Source organism: Ambystoma mexicanum, chromosome 1q (genome assembly GCF_040938575.1).
Source record: "Ambystoma mexicanum isolate Mex_15411 chromosome 1q, UKY_AmexF1_1, whole genome shotgun sequence".
NCBI classification, from domain to species: domain Eukaryota; kingdom Metazoa; phylum Chordata; class Amphibia; order Caudata; family Ambystomatidae; genus Ambystoma; species Ambystoma mexicanum.
Window position 1 is genome coordinate 221,627,703 of NC_090922.1, and position 21,612 is coordinate 221,649,314.

The following is a 21,612-nucleotide window of genomic DNA, read 5'->3' on the forward strand; positions in this document are numbered from 1 at the left end:
AGTTCTGTCCTTTCTTTTATGTACCCCTTATGAGTTATGTGAAGAGAACTTAGCAGGTTTTGAGCGCTCTATGTTTAAGGCAGCAAACTTTTGGAAACTTTCAGCACAGACCACTTTTCTATGTTTCTTTGGCACGATGTACGAGTCTGGTTTTAAGGTCTTGGCTTGGAGGACTTAAGATAATTTCACAGCCATATGGGTGCCAGGAAATGTTGCCTTAGGCAAGTCAATGGTGAACCTTTGAAGCTAGGGACCAATTGCAAGGGCATCGGCTTTGAACCCTCTTTTGGAAGCTGGCGGTGGATAGTAGTGTCCCTCTGCTCCAGTTCCAGAACCTCGATTACATCTTTGGAGGTCGGCCTTATTCTGCTGTGCCTCAGCCTGCATTGTGTAGCAAAGCAAGAGAATCTAAACTGATTCCCAAACCTCTGAAATATACACACCTGGTCATACTTCTGCTTCAAAAGAAATATGCATGTTATAGATACAGCAACAAACATTTTTTGCAAACACAGGACACATTTGTGAGAAAAATAAGGAACATTGATGAGCTTATTTAAAAGAAAATTGCAAAGACACCAACAGAATTCACTAAACTCATATTGAGAAATAGGAATCCCTAATTTTAATGTGGTTTTGCATCCTACTCCATTTCAGTTAACCCGACCTGGGGGCACCACCGCCTCACTCATGCTCCTAAGTATGGAGGAAAGAGGATGAGATGTAGGAACATAAAGGAAAACTAAACGCTCCATGCGAGCCTTAGGTCAATGGCATCTGTTGGAAGAGTCCAGCCGGCATGCAGAAAGTGAAGGGCAAAAACCAAAGGTCGAGATAGGCAGGACATAGCAGCCCAGGATTCCAGAGTTTGTGCTTACAACTAGTGTTTTTTAATATGCAAAATTAACCAATGTTGCCCCTTTAAGGGTTGATATCATTTGAGTAAAGAGGACAGGATTTTCAAGTACTTTGAAAGACTGAAGGCTGGATAACCAAAGTATCCTCTTTTTTAATCTTCTCCAGCTTCAAAGGGCTAAATGTTCATTAATTTCCCAGTTGCACCATGCCAGTTTACACTACACATGCAAAAACCTCAGGCATACAACATCGCGTACTATCAGAAATGTATAGACACAAGTAAGCCCATTAGCCACACATTTACAGTTAAAGGATTTTATTGTACAGATATTTCTCTTTTTTTACAAATAGACTTAGAAAAGGGACAGTTTCTCTGAAAGTTTTAAAAAAAATACATTACAGAAGACAAGAGGGATTCTTGAACAAAATTTAAAGGAACCTTTGAAAAGGAATATATTCAGTATGCTGAGGCAGGTGTTTGCTCCTGTACTAAACGGTGACACAGCTGAACAGCTACAGAAAAAGTGAAAAGAATGTCCTAAAAAACATTGAAGTTGAATCTGGGTGATTGAGTACCATAACGGCTTATTGATATCTCTGTCACAAACTACTGAACCCAAAGCCAGCCATGGCATCTAAATATATCAAATGGAGACAACATATGTTTTTTTTGCAGGTTTTCTTCACTTATTGAATCTTCATTGAACCAAAGTAGCATTGTCTAATCAAAGTCTACTGTACACCATCGACCACGCTGGTGTGCTGTATACTTTTTAAAATTCATTAGAAATAGGCCTAGATTCAAAAGTGGAGGAACCTGTACATTGATTATCCCCAACACTTAAAAAGTAACGGTGAAAAGTAAACTTTTTGAGAGCTAACCTGGCCTTCGTTTGCTCTGTGTACCAGAAGCTAAACTGTTTTGCAGAACAGTTAAAGTCTAGAAAAGCTCAAGTCATTGTCTCAATTTACAAGATCGGAGCCGAAAATGCAGGAATGCAGGGCAAACACTCATCACACCCCCTCTCAGAACATACAGTAAGGAGCAATAGGCCACACCACCCCAGACATCCAGAGCCCTTTTGAAACAAAGCAGTATTACAACTCTCAGGAATATGACAAACTGTGTTGAAGCGATTCCCTCAGTGCATTGGTACCCATGCTGTGTGCATTAATACAAGGTGAGCTTCCACGGAACATCAAACTCCAGTTTGAAGAGAAAAGCCTAGTTGCGTCTCTTTGCATGTGGAACAACAAATCCCTTAGTCTTTTCAGGAGGGCCTCTCCAAACACCATTCATGAAACAGATGTGGTTGTTCCTGAGTCTAGTAAAAATCCTCTTCAATCTTATCGCCAGTGTTCTGGTTCTGGATTTGCTGCTGCTTCTTATAGAAGTCTGCCACCTAAAAGGAAATGTCAAAGGCCAATGGTCAATTTTCTTGACTAATGAACAGACTGGTGTACAGATCTATACATAAGAATACTGCAAGACACATGACCGGTAGTCAAAATACAGCCTGACTGTGCAAACTTAAAAACTGTTTTAAGTGAAAATCTCTTGGAAAAAAAGATTTTAAAAGTAATAACTTGGTACAAATATTGTAAAAGAAAGTTACTTACCCGTTGCACCATATTAGTATTTTTCATAGATTTACAGGAATTGAAACTGTTTGCTGTTGGAAATCTGGAAATCCTTGACATAATAAATGCATCCTATTTAAACTGCATTAAAGCAATATTGCATCTAAACTATTGTCGCCCTTTTTGGCTTACGCAATGAGTGAATGGAACACAAGGGCTGGGGAGTAGTCCATACTGTTCTCCTGATTTGGGCTGTTGCAAACATTTCAATATTTACAATGTAAATATAAAGACTTGCATCTCATGTTTAAACAGTCACAGCTGCAATTCAGCTTTGGCATCAGTGTTGAGACTGTGCAGTCAGTGAAATCTTACATGCTAATGCCCGACACATCTTCCAAAGGAGGTGGTTTGCATGCAGAGCTGCCATCGTTTGTATGATTGGGCAGGCTGAGCTGGATTGTTCCAGCATAACTGGATGCAAGAAACAATTCCTCCAGCAATACTCTTATTTGTGAATGCCCGGCCCCCAACAGAGGGCCTAAAACAAATCTCTTCAAAGGATCTAAATTCTGCTGTTCAGCCCGTTTAATACCAGATAGCACGTTTTAGATTCACAATGTGCATAAAACTCCCAACAGAGGACAGGAGCGCTCCATTCTGAAGGTAAATTGACAAAGAAGCTGTTCCATTAATGCATAAGTCTTAATTATTTTTGATACATTTGCAAAATCACCTCTAAAGAAAATCTAGTGTTAATAAAAAGCCTATGGTAATCGTACTATATATTAAAAGGCCAGATGTACGTTTGTCTGAAGCAGTCCTGCCCGCTTCGCCGGTTATCTCCGCTAGAGGGAGCTGTTGCCTTACGTATACAACAATAAGACTTTAAGTTCATCTTCCAGGCGAACCAAATGTGTATTTCAACAATAACATAAAATTTGCTGCTGAAAATCCCCAAGACAGGGATCACGGATACCACTTTAACAGCATACTTCTGCATGTTGATACACAAAGAAAATATATACCTTTTTTAAAAAAAATCATTTGATTAAGCACTTTTTCTCTAACAAAATAAATTACTTTTTTAATGTACTTCTGTATCATGTAATAAATTGTAATGTTTCTTGGTATGGATTATTATATCAATTTTCTTCATGTACGTTTGAAACTTTGACTTCCATTTACGTTATATTATGATCTCAAGTCTACTTCAAAACATGCTGCGTGTGAATTGTATTACTTGGACATCCCTCGACATATATTGGAGTCCAAAACCCGTAAGTGGAATCCAAGACGAGGAGCAGATACAAGGGAATCCATATAAAAATTGAGAGAAAAAAAAACTCATGGGAGATTTGTCTGAAAATTGGGTGTATGAAAATTATGTACAGCCGAAAATTTCGAATAAATCCCTCATTTGGTGTCTTTATAGTGAACAGTGGGAGCAGGGGCTGCAGGGGTGTTCGTTGCACCCTTGTTCACTATAATGCCACCAGCGGTTGCAGGGTTGTCCCCTGCTCCCGATTAAATAAAGATAATGGAAAAAAAAAAAGGATCACCCTGCGGCACCGGTTCCCATGTATGTAAATGAAGGGACGGTTTAAGTTACTTACCTGCAACTTTTGTTCCCCAGCATGGATTCACATGCTTATGAATATTCCCTGTCATCAGGATGGTAATCCGCCGTAAAAGAAAAAACAGTTTCACTTTCACTTTCTCCCGAAGACCCGCCTCTGGCAGTCTTCTTCAGATTTGGTAAGCATGGAAAGTGGCAGAATGACCAAGAAGAGCCGCATAAGGGCCAGACGGAGGGACCGCATGTGAATCCAGTCCCATGCTGAAGAACATTAGTTTTAGGTAAGTAACATACCTTCTCCAGCACAGGGGCTGGCATGGATTCACACGCTCATGAATAATGAATACACAGCACAACATTACACAACCACAGGAGGTGGCAAGGCTCCACAGAAGCAATTAACAATTACCCCTGGACCAGACTCACCTCAAGCAAACAGGTTACGTAGAACTGCCTGGACGACTCTAGACTCCTTCCTGGAATCCCTGTAGATGCAGTAGAACCTCGTGCAGGTATGCATGGACCTCCACGTTGCCCTGCTGATGACGAGCAGTGGCACGCCAGAAAGGAACGCAGTCATTGCTGTGATCGCTCTGGTGGAGTGGGCTGTCAGACGGCCCCGGCAGAGGACGGTTAGCCAGCCGATGACCGTGCATGATGCAGCCGAAGAGCCATCTTGAGATGAAGCCTTGAACAAGGCCTTCCCATGTTTCATAAGTCTTCCGAAAACTCTGTGTGTGCCACGTAGAATATCAAGGCACGAGCAAAGTCCAGCGAATGCAAGGTACTCTCTGCTGGCGACAAACGGTTCAGGAAGAAAACTGGCAACACCAAAGGCTCGTTGAGGTGGAATTCCGTTCGGACCTTCGGCATGAATGTGGGGTGCATACGCAGCATCACCCTTGATTTGTGGAAAGTCAGATGAGGCTGCTTGCAGAACATGGCCTGGATCTCACCCACCTGTCTGGCTGAGATGATGGTCACAACGAATGCTGTCTTCCACGAGAGAAACTCGAGTGGGGCTTGATGCACAGGTTCAAAAGTTGCCCCCCTGAGTCTTGTCAGGACTACGTTGAGTTCCCAGGGCAGGTGCCTTCACTGTCATGGAAAGATCTAAAAAGCCCCTTGAGAAACTCTGACGAGTCTGTGGGACCACAACAAGGATCTTCCCGGGGATCTGGTGTAGCGTAGGATGGCTGCCAGGTTTACCTAGATGGAAGCATGAGCCAGAAAAGCTTTTGCCACGGAAAGCAAGTATGGAAGAATCTGTGGGTCCGTGACCCTCGGAGGGGTAATCTTCTGCGACCGTCACCATGTAGAAAAACGCTTCCATTATGGCCATAACACTTTAGTGTCGACAACGCCCTGGCTTTGGTGAGGACCTCCCTGCAGTCCGCTGGCAGCGCATAACCTCCAAACTTTAAGGCTGCAGGAGCCGTGCCTTCAGGTTCAGAGATCCTGGGTCTTGATGAAGGATTGCGCCTGGTGAGCAAATCCATAAGTACTGGCAACTTGACTGAAGGCGTCACTGACAGGCTGAGTAGGTCTGCATACCAAATCTGCCTCCGTGACGCCGGGGCAATGAGCATCATCTTGCATCGACACTGTCCGGGTGTGTTGATCACACGTAGCAGAAGACATGGGGGAGCATACAGAAACGGACCTTCGCACAGGAAGGATAACGCGTCCCCCATGCTCCTCGGTTGGTGGAGTCTGCTGGCAACCATCTGGCATTTTGAGTTCGCCGCCATGGCACAAACCTTGATCAGAGGTCTGCCTCATTCGCTGAACAAACGATCCACCTGACTAAGTTCCCACTTCTGACAGGAGCGAAGTTCCCTGCTGAGGGAGTCTGCAATGGTGTTCTTGACGCCTGCCAGGTGGAACGGGACGAGGGACATCCCCCCTGTTCGATGGCCCAATGCCACAAGCCCCGAGCTTCCTTGGAGAGCGCTGGGGATGGAGTGCCCCCTTGCTACCTGATGTAGAACATGGTGGTGGAGGTGTTGTCTGTGAAGATACTCACCACCTTGCCTCTCAGACAGTAGGAAAGACTTGAGGGCCCAAAACATTGCCCGTAGCTCCAGGACATTGATGTGCAGACCCTTCTCCTCTGGAAGCCACAGACCTCTGGTGTGTAGTCTGGTGTGAGCTCCCCAACCTTCCAGAGAGACGTCAGTTGTGACAGTCTCCTGGTATGGCAGGGTTTGAAATTCCATCCACGCACCACCACTCTATCGCCCGCCGGAACTCCTCGTTGAGAGGGATCTTGTCCACAAAACTCCCGGACACTTGATTCCAATGTGTATCCAAGAATTCCTGTAGGGATCGCATTTGCAACCTGCAGAGATGAACGAAGTAGATGCAGGACATCATGCCCAGCAAGGACTTGATGGCCCGAACCATGGCCGTCCTCGCCGACAGTTGCTGCACTATCCCTTGATTGGCTGCTAGCCCCTCCTCGAAGGGGGATGCCAGGCAAGCCACTGTGTCCAGTCTGGCGCAAAGAAACAGTGCGTTCTGTGATGGCATTAAGCAGGACTTTGAATTGTTTACGGAGAACCCCAGCTCCGTCAGTAGCCGGACGGTCTCCGTGTGCTTGTTGAGCAGCATCCGGGAGCAGGCACATAGCCAATCGTGCAGGTACAGGAATATGTGTATTGTATGCCCTGCAGACGCAGGTGGGCCTCCACCGGGGCCAGGCATTTTGTGAACACCCTTGGGGCCGAATAAACTGAACAATAGGGCCTTGAACTGGTAGTGTTGCCTTGGACCACAAACCTTAGGAACTGCCGATGTTTCCTGTGGATGGGGACACGGAAGTATGCATCCTCTCGGTCTAGCAATGTCAAGAAATCCCCTTCCTCCAGTTGGCCGAGCACGTGTTACAACGCAACCATCCTGCTTTTTTGGGACTTCAGGTACTTGTTCAGACGGCGTAGGTCTAGGATGGGTCTCCAACCCCATCTTTCTGGCCAGAAAGTATCTGAAATAGACATACAGAGCCCCAGAGCCGTTGGTGAACGAGCTCCATCGTCCCTTTCCGTAACATGAATCTCACTTCTTTAGGAGCGGAGGGATGTACGGCTCCTGACGGGGAACCAGTGGAATACGAGGGCACCTGCGTTGATACTCCAAGGTGTGTCCCTGGGCGAGAGCGTCCAGCACCCATCCATCGCTGATCATCTTCAATGCTCTGACGAACCTAGTCAGCCGGCCTTCCCTGGGGTGCACGAGTGGGGGCCCGACATCTTGGCTGGTTCATGCTTGCTTGGGGCAACGCTGACCTCCACTACCATAGGCCTGGGAGCACCCTCGGTAGGCTTCCTGCATGGAGGATCGATGTGGAGTATCCCTTGGATGATCGGCTCGACTTTCCCCTGGAGGCGCAAAAAGACGAGCAATGCTGCTGCAGCGTGCCAAGGGAACGCACCGTCTCCGTGTCCATCTTTATCGCTTCAAGGGATTCGTCAACTGCCTTTTCGCCATCGAAAGGAATGTCCAGCACCTTTGCATGAACGTCTGCCGAAGGTTAGTGGCCTTCAACCATCCCTGCCGATGAAAGTAAACGCAGTTTCCCATCTGTCGGAAGCCTGTGTCGGCGATGTGCACTGCCACCGTAATGACATGGTCCGACGTCACCTCCCATCCCTGGAAGATGGCGAGAGTCTCTGTTTTCTTGTCAGGAAGGAATTCCAGAACAGGGCACAGCTTGTACCAGAGCTCCCAGGAGTATCGGAACAAGAAAGCCAGAGCATTAGTCGCTTTGATCATGGATACCGACGTGTAGATGGCTCCCTTTCCCATGGCGTCCATCTTCCCCTCGTTGTCCGGTGGACCGATGATGTGGAGGCCGGGTTGGCTGAATGTTTTCTTGTGGCGGCACCGACTACTGACACGAGCGACGGTTGTGACCTCAAGCACTTGGGTGCAGAGACCGGCACCCTGTATTTCTTCTCCAACCCATCTCGTTTGGGCAGAGCCGTGCATGAGTTTTTCGTGAGAGACAGGCCTTCCTCCCAAATGTCGTCCAAAAAGGGTACCAACATGATAGTTTCCCTCTTGGACTCTCATCGCTGGTATAGGACACCCTCCTTTTTGGTTTCCTCAGGCACCAGTTGGAACAGCTCATAGGCACCTGAGATCGAGTGGAATTATCATACCTTGTACCTCGCCTGGTGGAGAGCCTCTTTGAGGAGGGTCGCTGGGACAAAGTCCTCATCTTCGTCGGTTCCTGTGGCTGTACCAGTGTACGTGTGTGTATCCGGGCCCACTGGTGGAGTCTGGTCCCGACGTGGTGGAGGCTGATGTGGTGGAGTCAGGTGAAGCTTCCTCTGCTTATGTGGAGGCTGGTCAGGGGTCTGCAGTACAACAGGTGCCGGTGTTGGGAGGCAACCTTTGCTGAATCTCTGTCACTTGGGGTGGAGAGTCGACAGGATGTCCATTGATATGTTCCTCAGCTGTGGAGTGAATGATGGAGTGCGCCACTTTCCTCCTCGTGGCCTGTATGGACGGACGCTTGGCCGTTGTCCGTGGAGTAGATGCCCATTGGCTGTTTGTATGGAACGTTGGAGGGCTGCTTTGGGGCCTCCTCGCCCCCACCCCCTTTCCCTCCTGAGGGCTGTGCACCGGGACATGAACCAATGCCTTCCCCCCAGGGGTGCCCTGAGCCTTCGCTGCTGCCTCGGTGGCCATGTCGTGCTTGGGAGGCAGGGATACTCTCTCTGCTGTACGGACCACCCTCACCACGTCGGTACCACCCGCTGTAGCGGTTGTCACAGAGGATGTCGACAAATTGGTTGACAGTGTCTTTGGCTGCGCCAGGTGAGCCTGCTGTGAGGCCTTCCCTTCCTCCCGCCTTGGTTTATGTGATTTGTCCTGTAACTTGGCCGTGGTGGAGGACTCCTCCACCTATTATGAGCCAATCGTCGAGCCAAGGGCACACTGGGATCGATTCTCTGTGTAGGTGCACTGCTACTACTGCTACTGAACACCATTGGTGCTGATGAAATGCCGAAGGGGAGGACTTTGAATTCGTACTAATTGTTTGCAATCTTGAAGCGCAGGTATTTTTTGTGCACTGGCAACATTGAAATATGAAAGTATGCATCTTTCATATCCAATGTTGCTATGAAATCCCCTTGCTTTAACAGCAGGATTACCTCCTGCAGTGTTGTCATGTGAAACATTTGAGGCTTGACATATGCGTTTGGCACAAGGAAGTATGTTGAATAGATAACCTTGTTTACCTTGTCTGCCGGGACTAATTCGATTCCGCCTTTCTGGAGCAGGGACTTTATTTCTTCTAGAAGAATATTCTTTTCTTGTGGCAACATCTTCTCGTGTTTGATGATGGTTTTGGGGTCTTTCTAGAAATTCGATGGAGTAATCCCCTGCCACTGTGGATAACACCCACTCAACTGATGTGATCCCTCCCATGCATGGGTGAACTGGCAAATGCGACCTCCTACTGGAGTTGCATGGGAGGGAACCTATATCGGGCATCATTGTTTAGAGGCAGGGGAGCCTCTGGTGGCGGAGGCTCTACCCCTACTTCTTGTTCTTTTAAACCCTCTTTGAAAAGTAGTTTGGTAACTGGTAGACTGACCATGTGCAGTGAACCAGGAAGGGGATTGTCCTCGACTATAACCCATAGATCGTGAGTAACCTTGCCCGTGAAAGGAGCATTGGGTATTGAACACCCCCCGTTGAATAAACGGTTTGTTATTTGGCCCAATGACTAATGTTTCATGCTCCTCTTTCGCACCACTGAGTGCATGGCGTGGGCGGCCCAACGCTTCTTGCAGCGACCCTTTAAAGTTTTGGGTTTGAAAAGTTTGAAAGACTTGCAGTGCTTTTTGGCATGGTCTCGTGGAACACAGTGATTGCACACACAGTGTGTGTTTTTCCAGGGGTACGTGTGATTACAAGATGGACACAATTTAAAGGGAGTGTTAACCCATATCTAAAAAGAAAGGCAGCAAAACGAATACTGGTAAGTGGTGTGAGGGAAATAGACATTCTGTAAGAGAAAAAGAATAGATGTCCTCCCCACACTCTCCCTATTGTAATGGACAGGATTCCTCTTCGACGCAGGTAACCATAGCCGCCCGTTGAGCATTGACCAAGGTTGTTTGATAGAGAGGCGATGAAGGAACAGATTGGCAAATATAATTTTAAACCTTGTTATAATAAAGGTGTATAGCCAGGTATCTCTGCAACACTTGACCAACTACGATGGCGGAAAAAAATAATCTGAGGGACCTCGTTGCATGAAGGACCATGGGTAGAGTAGACATCACACTAGAGATAGTATTACAAACACGCCCAGTCAACGTTCCTTTTTGAGTTTTGAAAACAAGTCATGCAATACTCCGCGACTACCACTAGATGTCGGCGCACAGCAGGTGAATCTAAGCAGATCCAAAAGCCTCAGAAATATGATTATAATACAACTTGAACGGGGACATCCAAAGGAAATAGATGCACTATTCTGGTCTAATTTGGTTATAACTCAACATGGCCTTTTAGTAGAACATGATTTTTCAGATGAAGTTGGCGAAAACATACAAAACACTTATGCAGCCTCATGGACTGTTCTCGGTGCAGCACAATTATTCAAGAATCATGAAGGTCATGACAGATTTCCCTCCACATAAAATGCCAGTGTTTGCAATGCCAAAGCCTCAAGGACAGTATCCAATTTAAGCACAGCCTATACCACATTTAAAAGGTAATAGTGGATCAGTTATTAGACCAAGGGGTTCTGATAAAACAGGCAGGCCATACAGCACAGCACTACGTCCAGTGTCCAAACCAGATGGTTCATATCGACTGGTTATTGACTTTAGGATTTTAAATGCCAATAAACGCACAGAGGCTGTACAGAACATGCATGGTTCAGGAGATACAAATATAAGACTGTATTGGATCTGGGGAATGGATTTTTTTGCACACCCTTTCGATTCAGAGAGCAATACATGCACAGCTGTAACATTTAGGGGAAACAGTTTTGCTTCACGAGATTCGTATAGGGATACAAAAACAGTCCTGGGCTATTCTCTAGTAGAGTACAATCCCTCTTAGAAGGCATACAGACATGCTGGACATATGTGAATGACATATACTGCATAGATGACTGTTAGGGAGAATTCTCTGTTTAGGCTGAATTTCCCTACCTAGTGAGTCCCCCAGCAGCTTTGCTGGATTTCTGGGGTTTCTTTTTTTCTCCTGCCAAGAGTGGGACTCTTTTACCCTCACTCTTGGACATGTTGAAGTGTGTTTTCTTGGTTAAACCTTGTGTTGAATGGGCTATGGGGTCTTTTACTCCATAGGGCCTCATGTATTTTTGTGATGTGGGTTACACAGCACCCTCTGTGCCGTGACCCAGGGGTGTCCTAGGGACTCCCCAACATAGACTCCATACCCTGGGACTGACTACTGTCTCCCAGGGCATGTAAAGTCACCAAAGACTTTGCTAGTCTTGAATCCTGAACAGAACCAGTACAAACCATCATATTGTGGACGTACTGGCTGGGGCAATTCGATTGCCCCAGGGTCTGTTAGTCGAGGGGGCACGTCTCCGTCCCCCCTGATCGAGTTTTGGCTGGTGGCAGTGGAAACTACGTTTTATATTCAACCGCGAATATTTTCCTATGGGATTTCCCATTGTTTTAGGCTAACACATTTAATTATTTATTTACGGTAGCCTTAAACATACCGCCGGTTTATATATTTATTATTATGACTCCGGTTGGGACTTTTTGCCAAAACTTGATTCTAAAATGGCGTTGGCGTTCGCCTCTGTAACTCTGACCCAAAGTGGAGCCCTTTGTCCCACTTTTGGCGGGCTTCTCCACAGAAGCCCTCCAAAGTGGTGCCACTCTGTCTGGGGTACTTAGGAGGGGTGGAGGGGGATTTAGGCACCCTGGACTGAGTTACCTTGGTAACTCAAGTCGCACTCCGTCCTGATTGGCCCAAGTGGTGAGCCGGCCGGCTCACCACTTAGCATGTTTGAGTGACAGCTAGGCTGGGTGAATGGGGGTTTGCTGCATAAAAGCAGGGCTTTGGGGACTGGAACTTTAGAAGTCGCCACAGGACCAAGAATCCGACGAGGGAAGAGCTGAGCCGACCTGCTTCGACGACACCACCCGGTGGAGCCCTGCTGAACCGTCTCACCACTTTTCCCGACGACCGAGGAGAACTCTTAACGGAGTGGCTCCTTCCCTTGACTGGTGGGGACAACCAGTTTTCGCCTTCTTTTCGCTTCTCGAGGTATCTCGTGGCCGCCTTGCCAGTGCCAAGCACCCCGGCAACCGGAACCCCACCACTTTTTACCCCAACCACGAAAGTCGGTACAACCCTTTGACCGGAGGACTCCGCGGCTGGTTTCTTCCCGGGCAGTGCAACGACCTCCTTCTTCTGCTCTTCTGCGAGAACTTCTTCTCCCCTGACCGACGTCGAGCCTTGCTGCCACTGCCTGGAACAACTGCCACCGCTGGAGGATCCTTTCCGCTTAAGGTACCGTGTTCCGCCTGGCCTCCCTTGCCACCGACTGTACGGGGTAGATTTAGCCCCCGGCTTTCGAACCTGGGAGTGCCTGGAATACCCTGGCTAAACTTCTAAGCCACTCTAAACTCTTTCTAACTCTTTGCAAGACTTTGAATCCCTAATAACAGTGTGATCTTGGGCACATTTTCGCTCCGGCTACTCTAAGAGTGGGCCCTGCCTAGTGACTTTTGCCCACCTGTGACTTTGTGCTTCTTTGAGCCTATTGCAAGTGTTCTGAACCTTAGAGTGGTGTGTTTAACCCATTTCTGTTTCTTTTTACCCCTTCCTTAAACCTACTAGAGTGTCATCTAACGTTAAGCGCTCACCTCTGTTTTAATTATGTGGAGTTAACTTAGAGTTGTCTAGATAGGAGTAAGGGTTGAAACTGCTTTCATTATAACTGTGTTTTAAGTGTTTTTACTATACTTTGCTAGAGTGTTTTCAACTTATGTGTTCTTAAAAAAATAAATAACTATATACTTTTGAAACCAAGCTCTGGTCAGTGTTTGCTTGTGCTATTGTGTCTGAGTACATACTGTGTATACTTTGCATACTGCCTAACTCTTCTTGAGGGAAGTCTGACTGCTCAGCCACAGCTACCAGGTAAATCTGGGTGGTGCAGACTGCTACCAAGTGGGTTTACTGCTATACCTGTAGTCTTAAATCTTTTGCAGTGTTCCCCAAGGGAACTGCACAGGTTTCTGCCTAACAATGACCTAAAAGAACACTTACAGAAGATGGACTTAATTATGAGAACACTAGCTGCTAAATGTTACATTATCAATTTCAAGAAGTCTAACATTGCCCATAGAGAAATCATATTTCTGGGGTTTTCATTATCCAAGGAGGCAAGGGGAATTGCACCACAATTCCTAGAGAAGAAGAAATTACTTACTGTAATGTTCTTTCTATGGATTCTTCTCCTGCAGATTCCTCATCTGATAGGTATCCTCATCGAGAGCTCTGCTGCTCAGAAACTTTGACAGGGAGTGTAGTGGACCGCGATGTGGCCGTCGATTCGTCTTGCTCGGTTGTCAGCTGCGGACGTGACGCCGGGTGTCATATATACCATGCCACTACACCCCATACCTCAGTTCCCCCTTTTCCCCCGTGCTTGAATGCTGCAGAGGAAATCGATGGGGAGACAAAGCTAACCAGCCTGTAAAAAAAACCTGGTAATGGGAAACATCCCAACAGGGGTGAACCCCAAGAATAATTGAAAGATTGATTTTTTTTTTTTTAAAAGGTAAGCAACTAGGCAGATATGAGCGATCACCTCAGAGTCATCACTAGGCGTTCCCTTCGCTTAGACAGATGCAGCAAACTGTAAGACATTTCTGAGCAGGGATGGATGGGAGGGGCAATGAGGAATCAACGGGAGAAGAATCCAAAGAAAGCACATCACGTTAAGTAATTTCTCCTTCAACGGATTGCTTTTCACCCGCAGATTCCTCATCTGATAGACACCCCAAGCAGTTCGGACCAGAGAGCTAGAGTAGCAGATTTTGCAGAACTACCCTACCAGAACGTGCATCAGCCCCGCAGGAAACATCCAGACACTAGTGCCCGGTAAACGTGTGCATGAACGATCATGCGGGCACACGACATATGTCCCTAATAGGAACTCCCCTCTGCAAGGCTGTAGAAGTCGAGAACCCCACCCTGGTCGAGTGTGCCCTGATACCAGGAGGAAGCTCCCTGCCTACAGACTGGTAACATTCTGCTATGCAAAGAATATTCCAACGAGACAGAGTCTGCTTCGTTGCAGCTAGACCTTTGCAGGACAATGAATGGACCACAAACAGTTTTTCAGAACTTCGGAACTTGGACGTCCTAGTGACATAAAAGCTCAACACCCTTTTGGGATCCAAGAGGTGGAATCGCTCCTCTTTAGAGGGGTGTGGTGGAGGGTAGAAGACTGGTAAATCTACAGACTGAGAAAGATGGAATTCAGAAACCAGTTTCGGGAGAAAGCCAGTTCTTACTTTAAGGGAAACCTTTCCCTGGAAAAATCACAGGAATGGAGGCTTGCAACACAAGGCCTGCAGCTCGCTAACTGTGCTGGCAGACGTGATCGCAACCAAAAAGGCGGTTTTCAAGGATAACAGTCTCAAAGAACAGGAATGCAAGGGCTCAAAGGGAGCCGTCATCAAAAATGGCAGAACTAGATTTAGATCCCAGTCTGAGACAACCAAAGGAGTTGGAGGAAACCTATTCAGAAGGCCCTTCAAGAATTGGGCCATAACGTAGATCGTAAATAAAGAACCTTGTTCTGGGGACCTTTTGAACAGACAAGGCAGCATAATATCCTTTTGACTGTGGTAACCTAAAGGCCTGCTGAGGCCAGTGACAGAAGGAACTCCATCATTGTAGTGGTGGGCCAAGAGATGGGATCAATCTTGCGTTCCCTGCGCCACGCCACAACTCTTCTCCACCTGCAAGCATTCAGAGATCTGGTAGACTGTCTGCGTGCAGCCAGCAACACCTCGAATAACTCCTCTGAGAGGTCCGAGTCGTCATACCTCAGCCTCTCAAGAGCCACGCATGTAGGTTGAGGGAATCTGGGTTCGGCTGAAGTACCCGACCTTACAACTGGGTCAGGAGATCCAGGCACAGAGGCAACTAGACAGAAGGTCAGATCTAAGAGGTCAGAGTACTAAATTCTCCTGGCACAGTCCGGGGCGATCAAGATCATGGTTGCTCGAAACCTGTTCAACCTTCGGAGAACCCATGGGATGACAGGAATAGGAGGGGAGGCGTAGTGGAGAGGGAAGGTCCAATCCACCATAAATGCATCCCCCAGTGCGCTGTTGGCTGGGAATTCCCTCAAGCAAAACTGTCCGCACTTCCTGTTGGACTCTGTGGCAAACAGATCCACTGCTGGGGTATCCCAGAGATAGAAGACTTCTTTCAGGACTTCCTGGCACACTTCCCACTCGTGTGAGACCATGCTCTGCGTGCTCAGAGCATCCGCCAAGCCCTTCTCTGTCCCCACCAGATGACCTGCCGAGACTGAGATCTGCTTCTACAGCAACCATACCCACAGCTGCAAAGCCTCTCTGCAGAGGAGTGAGCACACGCAAAACTGCTTGTTCAAGTAATGCATGGCCACCGTGTTGTCCGTCAGAATCAGGACATGCTTCCCCTTGAGAGACAGGGCGAAAGCCCTCAGGCTAACCTGATGGCTCACAACTGCAGCCTGTTGATGTGCCACATGGCTTCCATTGCTGGCCAAAGGCTGTTCACCTTCTGTCCTCGCAGTGAGCGCCCCAACCCTTCAAAGATGCTTCTGTGACCACTTGGGCTCATGGCCAAGGAGGCCAAAAGGGTTCCCCGCCATGAGATTGTCATCATCGGTCCACCAACTGAGGTAGTCCACCACTGACCTGGACACCATGAGGGCTCTGAGGTACTGTGACCACAGACTTCGCAGGAGCCACTGAAGGGATCTTGTGCGTAGCCTGGCACTAGAAAAATACAGGAGGCCATGAGGTCTAAGAGACGGAGGAAGGAAGCTGCTGGTAAGGTGGCATGGTTCCGATGCTCTTGACTGTCTAGGACTGCACTGAAGAACTGGAGCCTTTGAAATGATGTCACATGGGACTTCAAGTTCAGGGAGAAGTCCAGCCTGTACAGTAGCAGACAGGTGTCCTCTAGATTAGACAAGACCTGCCCCGCCGAATTCCCTCGGATCAGCCAGTCGTCCCAGTATGGGAATAAATTGGTCCCCGGATCGCCGGAGGTGAGCCGCGACTACTGCCATGAGCTTGGTGAAGACCCTTGAAGCGAAGGTCAACCCAAAGGGAAGCACTTTGAACTGATAGTGCTTGTCCCCTACGAGGAATCTCAGGAACGTCCTGAGCTTTTTATGCAACGGCACATGGAAATAAGCATCCTGCAGATCTATTGACACCAGCCAGTCCTGAAGTTCGAGAGCGTGGAGAATTTCTCTCAACGTCACCATCCTGAGTTTGTCTTTCCTCAGGAACTTGTTCAAGGCTCTGAGGTCCAGAATGGAATGGAGACCTCCTCCTTTCTTGGGCACCAGGAAATTCTGGTAATACCAACTAACCCTCTCTGATTGGGGAGGTACCACTTCCACAGCACCCTTCAACAACAGGGCTTGCAGTTCTTCCTGGAGCTCCTGTCCTGGTTGGATTGGAGGTGGTAGGGGTTTGTCAGACGGTTTTCTTAAGAACGGCAGACAACCCCACCGAACGAGCTGCCGGGCCCAGGAATCGGAGGTAATCTCCTGCCATTGGGGTCAAGGCTCTGCCAACAGTCCATCAACAGGCAAGTTGTTGGGGGAAATCGAAGCGGTTTAGCAGGCGGCGCCACCCCCGCCGCTGTTTGCTGACCTCTGGAAGCCCCTCCCGGGCGCAAGAAACGCTTCTGACCCTGCCTGCCCTGCGGGAGCTGTGCTTTCCTGCCGTAATTTAGTACAGGGGCGTGGTCCTGACCTCAAACATTTAAACTACAGTGGTTTGCTGTAGAAACAATTATAACACATCTCCATATTAAGTACAATACATCTTCATAAGTATGCATTATAGGAGGGAAACGTACAAATCCAAATTCTGGAAAAACTGGAAAACCAGTTGTTGAGACCTTTATTTATTTAGGTCACATATTTCAGCATGGATAGTTCAATTTTGCTAGCTGAAAGACTTGCATATAAACAATAAGCAGTAAACAGTCACCAGCTTGCTAAGTTTTGTAAAGCGAGAACACAAATGTTTAACACAAAAGTCACTGAATGCAGCCTGTTATACTTAGTCGTACAGAAATCTAAAGTAACTTTTTTTAGGCACTCTGCCAACATTTCAAAAAAGAACACATTCGTAAGATAAGTATAGTGTGTTATCTCCACAATACTATACTGTTACTCTGTTATGTTGCCTGTGTGTTGTGTTACAAAATATTACTTCATATTTGTCAACACTTTTACAACCAGTACTTCGTACAATGCAATGTTTTGCTTCAAGAAACCTAAAAATAGGGTCTTCTTAGAGGCGACGTCAACACTAAAGATGGTAAGGATGATGTAGGTCATTGGTCTCTATGATGTAGGTTCAAGACACGATGACGTGGGACGTTTCGGCTATGAAAGGGTGGCACCCTTCTTCTGGGGCCAGGAAAAGCAGGTCTCCCTTGCGTTCAGAGGTTTTTAGGTGTATGAGCTGATAGTATCAGTGCTCATGGTAAAAGGATGGTGGCCCGCTGGCTGAGGGACGCTGGGTAATCACTGAGGAGCGATCTGGTAGAATGGGCACCGCAGGGCGAGGTGCTGCATGAGTCCCTAGGTGTGAAAGGAGTCTTGGTGGCAGGAGATCAGTTCCTGTATAAGATCTAGGCGGTCAGGAGATCGAAGCTAAAGGCATGGATCAGTATATGCGTGCGGCAAATTCGCACAGAAGCGGTGCTCGCGTTCAGAGGCTTTCCTGCCGTAAGGCGCATAGCGCATGTAGCCTCTGTCTCAAGAAGAAAAGCTGAAGGCAGGTTTGGTGTCTGCGTGGCTAGGCCCAGCTATTTTGCGGCCATTTTTGACTCCTTAAACTTTTCCAAAGAGTCATCAGCATTCTGGCTAAAAAGAAACTCTCCCTCGAAAGGCATGTCCAGTAGCTTATACTGAACATTTGTGGAGAAACCTGAAGTTTTGAGATAGGCTTGTCTCCTCAAGACTACCGCTGACCCCATCGAACGGCCAACGCAGTCAGCCACATCCAGGCCTGTTTGAAACGACTGCTTGGCTACCTCCTTCCCATCTTCCAGCAGTCGTGTAAACCCATCACGCATGTCACCTTCGGGGATTTATTGCGCTCCCTGCTCCACAGTTTTCCATAAGCCAAAGAGAGTATTTTGCGGATCTACAGGCCACGTTGGTGGCTTTCAGCGCCATGCTGCCATAAGTAAAGACCTTCTTGGCCATTGCCTCCGACCTTTTACCTTACCTGTCTGAAGGCAGATTAGATATATTGGCTGCAGGCCTTGTGGAGATTGTGGCTACCTGCACAACAAGCCCTTCCGTAGAAGTGCGAGAAGCCAGAAACTATGGATATAATATGATAGTTTATTTATATAGCGCCTATACACAATGTGTTTCAAAGCGCTTCAAGGCAAGAGAGGATCTCCTCTTGCCGGGCTGTACCTCCCCGTAAAGGTAGAGTTGACCGGGGGAACGAAGCAGGGATGTTGCCACAAGGAGGCTAGGGGCTCTGTAATTGCCGAATTAAGTGACATGTTATGTTCTGTCACGGGACCTTCATCTAATGTGTATGTCAATTCGTAGCCCTGAACAGGCACTGAAGAGGACTTCAAACTTAGGGTGTCTACTACCCTTTCCACCAGGGCCCTACACTTAGCATCGGTGTGAGTGTAGGGTTGACCCTGCTCAAGTTCCACATCTGGAGACGTGTCCAGGTTGTGTAATCCTTGGGCTAATGCCAACAGGTCCGCCTGTTTGTCGAAAAAAGACGCCTGACCCTGTGTACATGGGGTCTATGTCCCCCTCACTCCCCCCCCCTTCCCCCGACATCGCCGAAAAGCGACACCATGGATTTGAAGAACCCAGACCTGGAGAGAGGCACAGAGAATTGGTTGCAGATAGTCTGTGCCGAAGGCTTCTCTCGACGGAAAGACCGTTGGCGCCGGTTCGGCCATGGACACCACTGTGGCGTCGGGTGCGTCAACATGTCAATGCTCCCTAGAGGGACCGGCCATCGACTACTTCCGTGCCTCTGTCTACATCGAGCCCGAAGGCTTCTCCGGCGATGATGGCGTCAGCCAATTGGCATGCGTAGGGTCCAGAGTGCAGAGTGCTGCTTTTGCCAACTAGGCCTGCTGTTCGTGGGGGCGCACTGGCAGAAGCAAGCATTTGGCTTTTGAAATCTTCCCACTCCTCTTGAGGGGTTGGCCCAGCCAAGAGTTTACCTTTTTACGACAAGGTGAACTCATGTTGACAACGGTGGCGCTTCTTATGCGAAGAAGACTAGGAGGTACTGCCTCCTTGAGTGTGACCACTTCTTGGCCTTCCGTCTGTGCTTTTCCTTTTCGGAGTGGGCCCTTTGGTCTCTGTAGAGTGGACGATGGACCGCGCTGGAAATTTCGGTGATGGTCGACCCAAGGCAAGTTTGGCAGCCCGCTCGCGTATGGCCTTCATCAGGTGCGTCTTGGACCCATTCCCCGGGTCGTGTTCCGTACCCGGACACCACAGACAATTGTCGTGTGGGTTCGGTCAGACATTTTGGAATGGCAGTCAGCGCACCTCTTAAAACCCGAGACCCGGTGTGCGGACATACTGGTGGTCGATATTTTTTGGAAAAAAAAAAGACTAATTTTGTCAAATGCAAATTCAAAGACTCAGTATCGTGTTCTAAGATATGGGGCGTAGTGACGTGGTATATATAGACAACAGCAGACGTCACGTCTGGAGCAGACGATCGAGCACTTGTTGGGATGTTTCCCATTACCCGTTTTTTTACAGGCTAGTTAGCTTTGTCTCCCATCGATTTCCTCTGCAGCGTTCAAGCACAGGGGAAAAAGGGGAAACTGAGGTATGGGGTGTAGTGGCGTGGTCGAAAAGTTTCCAAGCAGCAGAGCTCGATGAGGATATGTATCAGATGAGGAATCCGCAGGAGAAAAGCACACTTGAAAAGGCCATGTACACTTAAGCAGTTGCAGTCACTATTTCCTGGTCCAAAAGCTTTTACATATGTAGTAACAAAGGTGAGACAAAACCCATAGCATACCATCCACATGTCTATACAATTCCAGAGCAGAACTTCACCCTTAAAGAAAGGATTCTGGCTGCGGTACAAATAGCGCAGAAGGAACAACCCTTAGCTGCAAACAAAATCATGTACATAAACACACTGTTAGTGCAGTTGGAAGCAGCTACACTGTAGTACTGTAAATGCAAAGGCACTACACTCCAGATGGGTTCAATTGGCCTCGACAGACGGCAAGACGTAAAATATCACTATAAACCGAATCTACTACAAATTAACTAACTGGAATGGTCTCTATAACCAGAAGCAGATACAGCAGCACCAGACAAATGTACTATACTGTGATGAAGTGCTGTACCAGCAGTTGGGGGACACTGTATTCTGCTGGATGTGCTGCTGTAAAAGGGCTATACAACCAAACAATGAGTTTGAACACCAGGATACCTAAAGAAAACATTTAGGGGATACATCAGCTCAGGTTGGTGAGTTACAATGCCTCCTCCTTGCACTGAAACAAATTGATACACTTAATCCCACTAAAATTTTGTTTGAGACTGTGTAGGACGAGGTTATAAGTTTGACCTTCAATGGTGGCAAGTCAACTCATTCAGAGATTCTAAAGACAAGGCAATAATGTCAAAACAACTTGGACAAAAAGTATAGGATATCGAAAAGCCTACACCTCATATGGGTTATGCACACAAAGGGTTCTGTGCACAGTGCAGGCAATGCCCTTCCCGATCAATCTGCAAGACCGGGGTTTGTACAAATAGTGGTAGCGGTATTAACATGCTCAGCTACATACATAGATGAGGATGTGGTTTAGGGCTGTTTGGATGCAAACAGCCCTAACCCACAAGGGTTCCCCAATACTTAGAACTACCCAGCAAAAGAGAATACAGCGAGACACTATACCAAGGTCAAAAGGAGGCCCTGTGGACAGGGTACTACAGAACAACCAGGATATATTGAAATGAATCTCTACAGCACATGCAAGTGTAGCCATAACCCACTTTGGGGTTTCAGCTACTACACAACTCTTGCAGGGTAGGTATTGGTGGCCGCATTTAAGAAAGAGGAAAGGCACTACATAGCAAATCGCTCCATGTTTGCAGACAACAGTAGACACTTCCCGAAAACCACCAGTAAGCACTCTAACAAGGGCAACAGTGACTTTTGAATGCATGTATATGGACCACATAGGTCCACCGACACCCGTGAACAAGTACCAATATTCGTTTGTCATGGTGGACTTGTGTACAAGATTCACTTGGCTAATTCTCCAGAAGAAAGCAGATCGTAAGGAGGTCAAAGGAT

At 47.6% G+C, this 21,612-nt stretch overlaps 1 protein-coding gene across 1 annotated transcript in view; it reads right to left on the bottom strand.

Moving 5' to 3' along the window:
- Positions 1-1,157: 1,157 nt before the first annotated feature.
- The window catches only part of LIG1 (DNA ligase 1), an 876,776-nt gene continuing 856,321 nt past the window's right edge, over positions 1,158-21,612 (bottom strand). The window contains exon 27 of the mRNA XM_069637540.1: positions 1,158-2,261. Within this exon, the coding sequence (XP_069493641.1) occupies positions 2,184-2,261 (78 nt within the window). The 3' untranslated portion in view covers positions 1,158-2,183. The remainder of the gene's footprint in view (positions 2,262-21,612) is intronic.